Below are 13,618 nucleotides of genomic sequence, written 5' to 3'. Positions count from 1 at the left end.
TGTTCATAATTCCACCACCATATTTATTTCTAGGAGACGTGTGCTTTGATAAAAACTCCCAACGGTTGCCAAAGGAGTCGATATTAAATATTCCGTTGATAATACCGAAGACGTTAAAACGCAACTTCGCTTCGGTCAATGCCGAATATAAGAACACTCTTGTTAAAAGGTTTCCCAATATTTTACTTCCGTCCTCTTAATGATCTGTTTTTTTCTTTCAGGATGCGCACAATTGCAAACTGGATTTTGACAAAGATACTTCATTATTTGCTGTTTATGATGGGCACGGAGGGCATGAAGTTGCCGCCTATTGTTCCCAAAATTTACCAGACTACATAAAAAATGTAGAGGCCTACAAGAAAGGAAATATTTCGCAGGCCTTAACCGATGCGTTTCTAGGATTTGATGCTACTTTAGCAACGGAAGAGGTGATCGAAGTTCTTAAGCAAATTGCCGGGAACAGAGAAGACCAGCATTCCTGTACAGGTAAGTTGTACATTACAGATGATTTCCTAAAAATTCTGTTCATAGTTGCATGCGGAACGGTTCGAATTACTACTCCCTTCAATCCGAGAAACTGAATCGAGGAATTGGTCCTAGTAATGAATGAGTTAAATAATGTCACTTCCATTGTGAGCAAAAGTGCAGGGCTACAGAATAAAATAGATGCTAAAGAATGCATATTTCATATTTGAAAGACAGAAACATCTTACAACACGTACTTAGACTAAGTTTGGTGGTGTAGCCTGTTACGTTCTAAATAACAGACGTATATCAAGATTAGTTCAACTAAATATTTGTAATCGTTCGCCAGTTTAGTTCCTTAGCCTCAGAGCATAATGTTGAACGTTATTATTAATCATTAATATTATTTAAAAAAAAGAAAGAAAGAAAGAAAAAAGAAACGTAGTGTTTCAAAGCTTTTCTCGCCTCTTCCTCAGTGTAATATTTTCAGGTGCGGTGATAAACTTCAGCTATACCAACTATTACTCACTTATTCCACAAAACATTTCTCAAATTGAAAAACAACTAACATTCCACAATAGTTACTAGTATGTGCTATAGTGTACATATAATTAAAATTGAAACCTTACCTTTGTACCCAACCCAGTATCCTTTCATTTTCACAATATGTCGGGACCCTAGTGGCCATATATCCGGGCTATAGAATGTAAGCTGGAATATCAGTTTTTTACATTTGTTGAATATTTCCTAGTCGTGTAAAAGAAAATTGGCCGTAAATATTCCGAAAATACACACTGTCAATTCAGTACTTGTAAGTATTGTATTCACTCACTCGACCTTAAGCTGCTTTTTATGACTTGTTTCTTACAAATAAAAACAGTATCACAATAAATTCCGTGCGCAAAATCGAGTAGTTTAATGGTAACAACTTAAAAACATATTTATTTTCCGCCCCATAGCAGAACATGCCGCGATCTGCGATGTGATAGCAGAAAAATTGCCAGAGGAGAAAAGAATAGCCAACAGAAAAGTATAGAAACATGCGTGGTATGTGTAGATGTCTTAAATTCACGGACGACTCGCATAAATGTAGTTTGAACTGTTTTTATCTTACGTTGCGTAAAGTGTAAACTGACGATTGATGTTATTTTCCCATGTTTGTCTCTACCATTTCTGCATTCAACTCTTAAATGTGAGGTAGCATCATTTATTACAACTGCTGTAGCATCATTTGCCAGTTGGGATCGTAGCTTGTAAGATTACTGTGAAATGTAGAAGTCGGCACGTGGTAGGCCTACGAGTTACCATTTTTGACATTAAATGCCAGAATCTTTATCACTGCATTTATTTAAAACATAATTTTGTGGAAGATTTCACCGAGATTTGGTTAGCAAAGAGTATTTTGGCCTCGTGTAACAAATTTGGATTTGACCATCAGTACCTAAGAAATAACTGTGTTGGGTTAGCTGTAGATGGACAATAAAGCTTGGTGTATCAGGACATATGAGTAAGGAGCTAGCTGTACCAAGAATATCTGTGTGTTAGGATTCTATGCATCACATAGGACTTATGCAAAAGCACTTTGATACACCTGATGTCGTGCAAAAGGGACACAATTTCATAAGTGAAGCAATAAATTTTCTTCTGGCAGGAAATATGAACTACTTCTGGAAATTTCAAGAGGGTCAGGTAAATGCTTTTGAAGTTTGCTGCCTATTTTGACACTTTATATATAAAGACTTTTTAGCAGATTATGCAGCTTTTGTCAGTGCTTGTGAAAAAAGTCTTTATTACTTTGCTCTAAGAGATCGACTTTTCTGAAAATCCAATATCTGTACCATTCTGTTATTAAGTGATAGTTATTCATTGTTGAGTAAAGTATCAAAATTTGTGCAGATAATTTACCTTGGGACACTTACTTTTTCATGAACTTGTTTGGTTTAAAGCTTCAAATGAACAAGCTTTCAGAAGTTAGTACGATTGTAAGTATGGAAGATATGGCTCACAAATACAGGTGCTACCAGATCAGTTTTTTTAGACGCAACTATATGTAAAACTGGTCATTTTTATGGAATTACACTAATGGACCATGTCATCAGTTCAAAAATTCTAATATCTGGCAAGAAAGAAAAAAAAATGTAAACCAGAGCAAGAAAAGGCTGATATTGCTTTAATAACACAAGTTTTCGAAGTATACCCAAAGTTTTCAAATTTTCTTCTGGAACAATTTGAAGTTTATACATATGAGTCTGATGCTGACACAAACTTCTTGAAATAGATAGTTTCTAGGTCAGAATTGTTTTTTAATTTGAATTTTTTAACTTTTCCAAGAAGTAATGTTACTGTTGAGCAAACAGAGAAGGACTTTGTCTTCTTCAAACTTGTAAGAGTTTGTGAGTATATTTTCATTTCAGGTTTTGATAGCTATAGATCAGGATAGATTATTTTTTGAATACAAGCTTTTTATTAAATCTATGCAGGTCTTAGTAACCAGCACAAGAAATTAAGAAAAGTTTTTTGAATTGAGAAAGAAGTTGCAGTAACAGATTTCCGAGATTTTTTTTTTTTTTTTTTTCCAGTAAAGCTAATGATGTTTTGTTTGACTATACCATTGTAGAGGCCATATTTGAAAGATGGGGTTCAACGGTTATTAATGTGATGGAGAAAAGACCAGCAACAAATTATGGACTTAGTGATTATATTTGAACAACAGACCACTTACTTACATTATCGTAAATGGACTCCCATTAGGATATATATATATATATATTTTTAAAAAATCCTTAAAGCTGCTCTCATTACAAAATACGGTGAATCGTATCATAAATATTTTAAATCTGCTTCTTTTAGCAAAACAAGAATAAAATTAAAATAAAACTCTTTTCCATTTAGCAACATTTTATTTTACTCATTCTAATTTTCGTATTTATAATTCTTTTCCTATGAAATTTACCACAGCTACAAATTTCCCGATTATAATGTAGTATCAGTATTAAAAGTACTCTGCGAAATCTTTATCAAATTATTTTCTTACAAGAAGACAGTTATGGATATGCGACAATCATTTTGGACATGAGTGTACATGGAGTTTGAAAATGTATGAGAAAATGTCCAGGACAACGATGGATCTGGCCGACCTTGTTCCGATACTGCACAATATTTCGCATGTTGGTGAAATAGTGAAAGCCGGTGGACGTGCTCGTCTAAAAGTGAGCTTGTCATTTCCCTGGCAGATATTTTCTGTGGTAGTGTTTGACATTATCCGGTATTCTTTGGGATATCGTAAGGTGTCACGTCGGTAGATTCCTAAGCTTCTATCCTAACATGGGTTGTTGTGAGAAACTTGTACGGTGAGGCAAGTTCCACAACAGATTTGGTGATCATGTGGAAAAACAGAGGTGCATGGGAGGCAAATTTTTACTTTGACTCGGACAGTGACTGCAACCGATTCATCTGACCCAGTTCCCGGAGCAGTTTAGGTATGATTTCCCAAGAACGATTCAATTCGTCACAGCAGTCTAGGAATCAGTTCCTGGAAACAGAAAACCTGTTACGAAGAACTCATTCCCAGACTATTCCCGAGAATAGAAACATCTTTGGTAACTGCTTCGGATGCCGGCTCAGATATCAGTGCTTAAAACAACCGTAATTCACAAGTTCTCCAAAATGAGCATATTATATATATATAATCTGACATACTTTAAATGAAATGAAAACCAATTTCTAAACTAACCTAATCCAAACCATCAATAATTTTTAACTACGATATTTAATTCTCAGCTAAAACCACAGAATACTGCAAAGCAATAACAATTAATGCGTCAGTCCGAATCTAATACAAACATTTAAAAAAAAAAAAATTCTTCGTATGAAATTCATTAAACGGATTTTCAGTCTCATTTCGTGACTCTACACTCGCCATGAAACGAAAATTGAAGTACGCGCTTCCATGGATTTGACCAGCGCATAAACTGACACACATAAACTGATACAAGTGCATAGCAAGAGCTGACATTACAGTAGCAAACTACAATATAACTGTACACCTAGTGGAACAAATGTGAACTAACATCAACCCATCTTACTACAGACATCGCATCAAAAGCACAAATAGTTCCGATAAGTGACTGAGGCACAGACAGTTCCAGCAAGTGACTGAATCTACAAGAATCGGTTGCAATCACTGTCCTAGTCGGTAAAGTAAAGTATTAACTTACCGCGTGGAATGTTGTGTGTATCTTATTTTTCGTTTATGGTTTGTAATCTGGCAATAAATCAGTAGGCGCAAAGACTTTCGATTTTCCTTGCTACATTTGCTAGTTTTTTTGAAATTTTCTGCTACAGTGAAACCTGTCTATGTTGGCCACCATCGGTTCCATCGAAAAGTGGCCAACTTACAGAAAATAAGTGTGATTTGTGTATTTTTAGAATAGATTTCTAGTATTACTTGATTGCAAAATTTTAATAAGCAGTGGCACGACAGCTACTTATAAATAATGTATATAGAGTAATCATAAAAATATACAGTACTAGAAAATATTACTATAGTATGCAAAAGCGCCGATTTCTCTGTAAATTGGGGGGGGGGGGGCATTCAGATGCAGAAGGTATATATATGAAGATTTTAAGACAAATTGCACTCAAATTCTACCAAATATTGTATACTCATAAAATAGGGGCCACATGAGCTTTGGGGGTCCCAGGCCCCCTCGGTCCCCCAGGATCGGCGCTCTTGATAGTATGTTTAATATATATGCATACCTTTCTCTTCCTGTAGTCTGGTACATTGGATTATTCGGATTGAAAACACAATAACACAATCATGAAATAGAAGTGTATGTACGCAGTTTATTAAAATTGATATTATAGCACACTGAGTTATTCAGATTGAAAACAAGAAAAGCTAAGTTATAAATTCAGAAATTCATATGCAATTTATGACTTCTTTTCAGTTGTTACTGAATGGTTGTTCATTCTAGACATATTTGCTTTGTTCTTTTTGGCAGATATGCACATTCTAATATTGTAGTTAACTACTTCTTGTTAATGAACTAGAAGTTTTCCTCGGGGCAAAAGATGTTTTGAGAAAATCTTGAGGGAATTCCTATCTCAAAACCTCCGCTACCTTTTGACATGCAGTCAGGTGGCAATAAATGACAATTGAGCTTTAACCTTGAGAATTTTCCGGAATTACTAAAGCTTCCCACTGATGAAAGGAGCCGATATAGCTAATGGTTTTACCAAAACAGACAGGGTAAACAAATACGTACAACCATTTCCTGAATTTCTGTACGTGCTCTTTCTTATTCACATCTTCCTTCACCACCCTTTTATGAGGGTAGTGTTCTGGCCATTGACCTCCAAGAACAAATCGTGCGAATGTATACTTCTTTGTGTCCAGTCACAAATACAGAACATCTGCCTCATATGGGAATTCGAAAGAGTTAAGAAAAATAACAAAATTGTATTTTTCGTGGCCAAGATACGCAGGTAAATTTATCATTATCATCATAGGGTAAACATTGCTTCAGTATGGCCAACTTCCAAGATAGACAGGTGGCCAACTTATAGAGTAGTAAGTAACGAATGTCTTATGGGAAAATGCAGATTCAAGACGAACAAGGCCAAGATAAGCAGGTGGCCAAGTTGACAGGTTTCACTGTATTAAAATGTTTTATAATTACTAGTATTTTAAAACATATTCTAATTTCAAAAACGAAAAAAAAGGCAGTGTAAGCGTAACTCTGATAGTTAACAGTCGTGCTAATAGATGTCGCTGGCTGCGCTTTCGCTTGCTACTGAAGGATTTAAATTAATAGTCAGTTTTACATGTAAACAATTAGTTTTTAATTAAGCATTTTAACCTATAATGTACAGCGATCCGAAGTCTTGGAAGGAACAATTTTTGGTGTATCAGTTTTATTCACCTTAACATGGAAGTACAAAATGAAATAATGTAGGTTTTCGTTTTAAAAGATGTTTCGCTCGAGCTGCGGGTTTTTCAAAAAAAAAAAAAAAAAAAAAGTATCAGCTGGCCACAAGTTCAGCAATGCAGCTGAAAGAGTTATTCTGAGGAAGAGAAGCTTTGAAACAATATATGTTATAATTTATTACAACTTATGATAAGGTATTTTTATGTTTTTCATGTGTGTCGTGTTTAATTTTGGTCCATATACAGTTTCAATTAAAGTTTTAATCTTTTTTTGGTTCCTAAAAGACTTATTTCATTTGTCGGATAATTGAGTTAGTCTGTTTTCTTTATGTAACAACATGGGTGTTAACATATAAGATGCCAAAGTTATATTTTCTGCTCTAAAAATGTGGTTTCTACATATAGAAAGCATAGGTGGTACGATGCTTTTATTAATGTTTTTGTTTGTTGAAGTTAAATATTGTAACTTAAATATCAGAACATTTCCATGCTAACTAGAACTTTGAAATTTTGTGCAGATACTTAAACCCCATGATCCTTTTACTGTAAAAATGTAGTTATCCGGCAACTCTTACTAGATTGTTACACATAGTAGTTTTGATAAGCACTGTAGCTGATTTTAGATGACATCTTGCGCTGAAAATTTTAACTGTTGAAAGAGTTACAACCATTATAATTACCACCAGCGTATTGCAATGAGGAGAGATTAAATCGACAATTATTAGCAAAATAGTAATCCCTTCTATTAGTATTTCTGATCTATGGAGTAATATAACATAAGATTTAATTTTTACATAAAACTTTAGCCCTCAACTTTAGAAAGAGCGTTGCCAGCTAGTTTTGTGAGAGCATCAAATCGTATCCAACGCATTTAGATCAATTCCAATTTCTTCATTTTACCATAAGAAAAAAGAAAAAGTTTAAAGAATTTGATTTAACAATACTCCTTTCCTTAATAATATTATTTACCCTGTCCATTCGTCAGGGAAACAAAGCAAAAATGAAAGTACTTGATTAATCAGCATGAATTCTGACCACGATGACCCAAGTCAAAAGTTAGAACAGTGTTCTTCGATGGAAGTGATCAATTTACCAGGGAGGGGGCCGCGATGGCTCAGTGGTAGAGCGTTCACCTCCGGTGCTTGGGGTCCCTGATTCGATCCCAGCTCGCGCCGTGTGAACTTTGTGGTGGACAAACACCGTGTTCGTGGGTTTTCTCGGGGTTCTCCCGTTTCTTCCCATTTTCTTTCCACCATTTTCATTCATCTCTCATCATCACCGTCTCCTTTAGCCTAACCGGCATAAACGTGGGACGTAAAACTTAAAGATTTCATTTTTTCCTTCAATTTACCAGGAGTGGTAGAATTTAACCATTTCTAACAATAGAGCAAAAAAGGTACTAGATAGCGAAAAGAATACATTGCATCTTCATCATTAACTTTCTACTAAAACCGGAAGTAATAGAAATCCAGTACAACTTCCGGTTTCAATATTGATCTACTTCAAGCAAAAACTGTAAGAGATAGTGAGGCTTCTTTTTTTTTTTATCGATTTAGCATTCTTCCAATCACTTCCGGTTTTAATGTTGATCGCTATATATTGGTTTGGACTTGCAGCTTAACCCGCACTTCCGGGAATCGAAACCCTGGTCTCCTGCGCCAGATTTGTTCGCTAATCATATAGCCTCGATGGAGCTCCCGTGATCGTTAAAGAGCATAAACGGTAATAGATAGCGAGAAGCTGTTTTCTGCAATCAATTAAGCATCTCAAGAATATATTCCATCTCTATTACAATTGGAAATAGTATAAATCTACTATCACTTCGGTTTCATTCAGAAAACGTTACACAATTCAAACCAAACTCCTTTACGTGGATGTGTGCTATCGTGTGACACTACTGCTTTACTTCTTTAGATGCGTTTCATAAAAGCGTTGTTTCCAAAGATTTTCTTTATTTTGTGCAGATACATTTATGCAGGTCTTTGTTTTTGATTGTCGCATGTTAAGTGTCTTTTTTTCGAAATTTTAAAAACAGGAATTAAAAATCCGCCGTTCATTCTAATGTTTATAGTGTACTCAAGATGCAAGTTCCATATGGAACACATTTCTTCGAAACTCAATGGAAACAAATAATGACGGAAGCATTGACATTCTTGACCCATCCTTAGAAACAGCAAGTAGCAGTATGAAGCGTTCACCACGTAAAGGAGTTTGGTTTGTATGGTGTGATATTTTCTCAATTAATATTGAAACCGCTAATGGCAATAGGTTTCTTGTATACTTTCAGTTTTAGTAGAGAAATTTGTTGTCGCCAGCACATTTAATTGAAAGGATCATAAATTAACGTCCGAAATTAAATTGTCCGTGATCCAACAAACCCTCACAGCAAGTGAAAATTTCACCTGTTGTCCGCCAAAGTAGTAAACAGCATGAATGCGCTTCTCCGTGACTTGCTCAAAATCACAGATAAATTACCTGCAAGGAAATGTAACAACTAATACGTTGCTACTACGTTATGTATGTCGCTAATACATAACATGTGACAATAAACCAAGTGGATGATTCAAACCACCTAATTTATTAGGCTCATGCCCAATATTCATTAATACGTACAAAGTATATTACAGTATAAAATTGATTGAATAAATATTCGTCCATTGTTTTTACAAAATAATGATACTTATATTATGCAGTGAAACACACGTTTCCCCTTTTTTTCTTCTGTGAGAGCCCACTACATGCTTCGTCCAGCGTTTAATTCCAAGTGGTCGAGTCGCTCCTACTGCTTGTAGAGTATAGCTGCTTTGTAGGATAGCCAACTGGATGGCAGCGTTGCCAGTTTATAGGGAAACGTCACTTCGGTGTTGTCACCTAGGGAGTTCTCTAGGGGAGAGGGGGGACAATCACAGATTAAACATATCCTTGGGACGCTTAATTGATTGGAAAAATTGCTTCGCATTGCCTATTGCTGCTTTTACTGTATAGCGATTGTGAAAACCAAAAGTGTTGGATTTCTTCAACTTCCGGTTTGAATGGAGAGTTAAGAAAGATGGTATCTATTGTTTCGATTCCAAAAAAATAATCGTCTTGCTATCTTATAGTTTTTGGTCTATGTAGATCAATATTGAAGCCGGAAGTTGTGGATTTCTATCACTTCCGTTTTGATGGAAAGTTAAGATTGAAAAAATGTAGCCTATTCTTGTTACGCTTAATTGATTACAGGATATCCCGTTACTGTGTTGGTAGAAAACGTCACGTTTCTCTGTTTTTGTGATACCGTACAGAAATAGAGTAAAAATGGCATTGATCATTGGAGGTTATACACAGTCAGAACAAGAATAAGAGTAATATTCCTTGCAGATCCTTTTCTTGTATTTGTTATGAAATGCTTTGTTTTTTCGAACAGAATGCATCCAAAATGAACATCATTCTGCTTTTTCTCAGTTGTTGGAGTTTCTTATATTTTTATGATCCTTTGTACAAGTTCTTGTAATTCTGTTGACAAGTATTATTTCTCTTCCGGAATTTGTGGTTGCACTTGAGCCATACTCAGTTTTACTGAATAGAGAGCGCCAGCACAATCAACGGTTAATTATCCCGGACGAAATCTAATAATATTAATTGTTTGTTTCAGAGGAGGAAGAGGAGGAGGAGGATGAATGTGAGAATGTCCATAACCTATATGAGGAAGCAGAAATGCCTTTGGAGGAGGTAATGGCTAAATACCAGAATGATATCCTCAATCCACAAGTGAAGAAGTTGCAAGAGAAAGAGAAGCCTCTCTCTCCCTTCCTGCGCGGACGGAAGGACACCTCTAGCTCCCCGAGTGCCTCGTCCTCAACCTCAGTCTGTCCATCGTGCTCCGACTGCGACACCGAAGTGAGTTCAAGTAGCCAAGGGAATTCGGAGAACAGCGTCTCGAATTCTTCTAGTAATTCCGTTGACGCTTCCAGTAACGAAGCCCAAAGCGTCTCCCCTCAAAAACAGTCCACGGACTCTAGTAATGAGTGTGACGTCAAAGATGGTGATGACGGGGCGTCGAAGAATTCAGTGACAGAGACTATGCCGGACAGTTCGGGGGACGCTGTGCACGTGAAACAAGAAAGTGTTCAACAACCAGTTAACGCCACAGCTGTTACAGATTCCGATCAAAAGAAAACTGAAGTTGCGAAGGAAGGGAAGAAGGCCTCGAACGAGGTTACAGATTACAAGAGTAGTGACGTAGTTGGTACAAAAGTGGAGGTTAATGGTGGAATCGAGTGTAGTGATGAGACTGCGTGCAATGCGAGTGACCGGGAAACGTCCAATGAGAAAGTGTCTAGTTCCTCAGCTGTTCGGGAGAATGGGGAGGTGGCTGAAGAGGGGGATAAGGAATGTAAAGGTAAAGGGAAGTCCAAGATGAAGGCTGCCATAACGAGTACAGTAGGAGAATGTAAGGATGAGACCTGCAGAACCCTCAGAGAAAGATCTGCCGCTCAGCTTTATCGTAACATGTTGGACGGAGCTGAAGAGGACAGTGATAGTGATGAGGATGATGAGAATTTTGAAGGAATAGAGAGGTGAGTTGATTTTTCAGGTTCTAGGTTGGTTTATTGTATAAAATTTACAGAAAGAACTAACGAGTGTAGTAATGGTCAAAGATGTCCACACTTGGAGTAATTTCCAATTCCGCATATTTGACTCCGAATCAAGTGGGAATACAGCGGACTCTGCTTTTTAGTTCGAAGTTCGCGGCGACACAACAAAAAATGCAAATTATCCAAAAACATCAGGGTGTATATCGGTCACGAAAGTCACGAATGTTACGAAACAGTCACGAAATCAGAAAACGGTCATGAAAGTCACGAAATTTAGCTTTTGGGTCACGATTTTTTTTTAACTGTACAAATGTAAGTACAGATTGGAAAATTTTGTTCTATAAAACGTCAAAGTTCACCACCAAAAACGTCTATGATCGGCTTTAGACGCTACCAAATCGCAAGCAAAATACGTTCGTATCGCATGGATGAAAATTCGACCTAATTCGCTGTTGAGAATGTTAGGAAATTTTATGATTTGGTAAAGAAAAGGTCACGAAATTTCATTTTGGAATTTTAGTAGACACCCTGAGTTGTATTTCAAAATACCTAAAATCAAGCGAGCTAACAATAGTAGTGTATGTGAAGAAAGAAAAGAATAATAATGATCATGCCTTTACCTTGCGGGGACATGGTAGTTTAGTGGTGAGAGCATTGAACTCATGTCCACGTGGTCTCGGGTTCGATTCCCGCCGGTGCTTCCCAATTTTCGGCGTCCACCCAGCGTCGTGAGGCAAACTGGGGGAGTTATGTCAATAAAAGACGTGACGGCTCCTAGATCCAGAGAGCTAGAGACAGGGCGACGCAATGCGTTGACAAAGTGTTCGTCGCTAGGTTAGACGTAGTTCAACCGGTCGCTAATACATGACGTTGGAGTGGCTCATGTCCACAAAGGGCTGTTACGCCTAAGTGGTTCGGTTTTTGTCTGTACCTTTTATGGGAGCATATTATTAACGTGGTCCAATACTGCAAACAAACGTAACTACATGTATTGACACATAAATTAGTCATATGTACAAAGAAAAATGAATATAACCCTTTGTACAATGAAAAACTGATTTATCCACATATTCACTGAATTACGACATGAAAGTAAATACACGAGTAAAAACTTCAAATTAGCTGCTCACACTTCTGTAAAGAGAAGTTTGTGATAATAGTTTGCTTTCATTGGTTGTTTTCACATGATCAACAAATCTTCAATTTCATTTTTTGCATGAACAGGGTATCTATCGGTCACGAAATCAGGAAACTGTCATGAAAGTCACGAAACTTAGCTTTTGGGTCATGATTTTTTTTTAACTGTACAAATGTAAGTACAGATTGGAAAATTTTGTTCTATAAAACGTCAAAAGTTCACCACCAAAAATGTATATCGTCGGCCTTAGACGCTAACAAATTGCAAGCAAAGTACATTTCTATTGCATGGATGGAAATTCGGCCTAATTCACACCCAAATTCACTCTTGAAAATATTAGGAAATTTTATGGTTTGGTAAAGAAAAGGTCATTAAATTTCACTTTGGAATTTTAGTAGACACCCGGATGAAACGTCATTAGAAGCATTTAGATGACTTTCAGTAAATCATCTTAAAATTTCAATCATTTCGGAAACGCTGAAAAAACATATATCGGTTGTTCTAAAAATGGCGCCCACGGACCACAGAGCACTATTCTGCAGATCAAAATAAAAATTACATACCTTTCGGGTGGTCGTCTGAAGACATGATTTGCACTGTGGCAACATCGCATTACAGATAAAGGAGCATACAGTTGACCTACCATCAAATAGTTGCATCGATTCTTTCCAGGTGGCAGTTAAGTCTATAGACTTTGATACTAGCACCATCTATTAGCGTCGGTACAAAATAAAACAATTCACTTGCTAATAAAGATCAAATAATACTTATTCTACAAAAATACGTATTCTAGCTAAATCAGTATAATTTTAATTTGTAATGAACCCCAAATAACGAATTGTTTAAAAAAAAAGAGAATGGCTAAGAGCAAAAGACATCCAGATTCAAATAAATTGTTACATTGCTTAGATGTTTTTATAATGTCTCACCGCAGTCTCAGGGAGATATCAAAACGGCCGTCGCGTGGGTGGGGCGACCGGGGCAATCGCCTCGGGTGGCGCGACCAGGGGGACGCCGAGACGACAAATCAACAAAATTCAAGGAATTCAGATTATGGTGATAATTTTTTTTTATTTAATAATGTTAAATAAGATATTTTAATAAAGATCAGGCCATGGCTAAGTAAAATTACCGGTAATGTAAAATATCGTTTAGGATTATTCAACTGAAATTCTCTCCAGCCTTCTGTGAGAAGAGTTTTATCTTGGAAAATTGACCGAGATCTGCTACTATTTATTTCTTATCCGTATGATAGTTTGGTACAAACTGAAGAAACGTCAGTAGAATTCAATAACATTTCTTTATTCCTATTTCGTCCAAGAAATGCTCAAGTAATACCACGATAACTGCAATACTACAATTATCTGCTTATTTTGACACCACTTGACAATAACCGGTTAGCATCACAAATACAATTTCGTACGTACTTTCCGATCAATAACAGAATAAGTATCTTTTTAGTCCTTCAATTCTGTACTAACCTGATACTTTAAGGGACGTAGCCAT

The 13,618-nt window shown here is 36.5% G+C and overlaps 1 protein-coding gene across 2 annotated transcripts in view; it reads left to right on the top strand.

Annotated features, from left to right (window-relative positions):
• The window catches only part of LOC145675870 (putative protein phosphatase CG10417), a 43,514-nt gene that overhangs the window by 10,128 nt on the left and 19,768 nt on the right, over positions 1–13,618 (top strand). For both annotated transcript variants that reach the window (XM_081746646.1, XM_081746645.1), the window contains exons 2-3: positions 222–486; positions 10,032–10,956. In XM_081746646.1, the coding sequence (XP_081602772.1) occupies positions 222–486; positions 10,032–10,956 (1,190 nt within the window). The remainder of the gene's footprint in view (positions 1–221; positions 487–10,031; positions 10,957–13,618) is intronic.

This window comes from Thermobia domestica, chromosome 18 (assembly GCF_964235325.1).
Source record: "Thermobia domestica chromosome 18, izTheDome1.hap1.1, whole genome shotgun sequence".
NCBI lineage: Eukaryota > Metazoa > Arthropoda > Insecta > Zygentoma > Lepismatidae > Thermobia > Thermobia domestica.
Note: the sequence above shows the minus strand (reverse complement) of the source record. Positions and strands in the feature narration are given on the sequence as shown.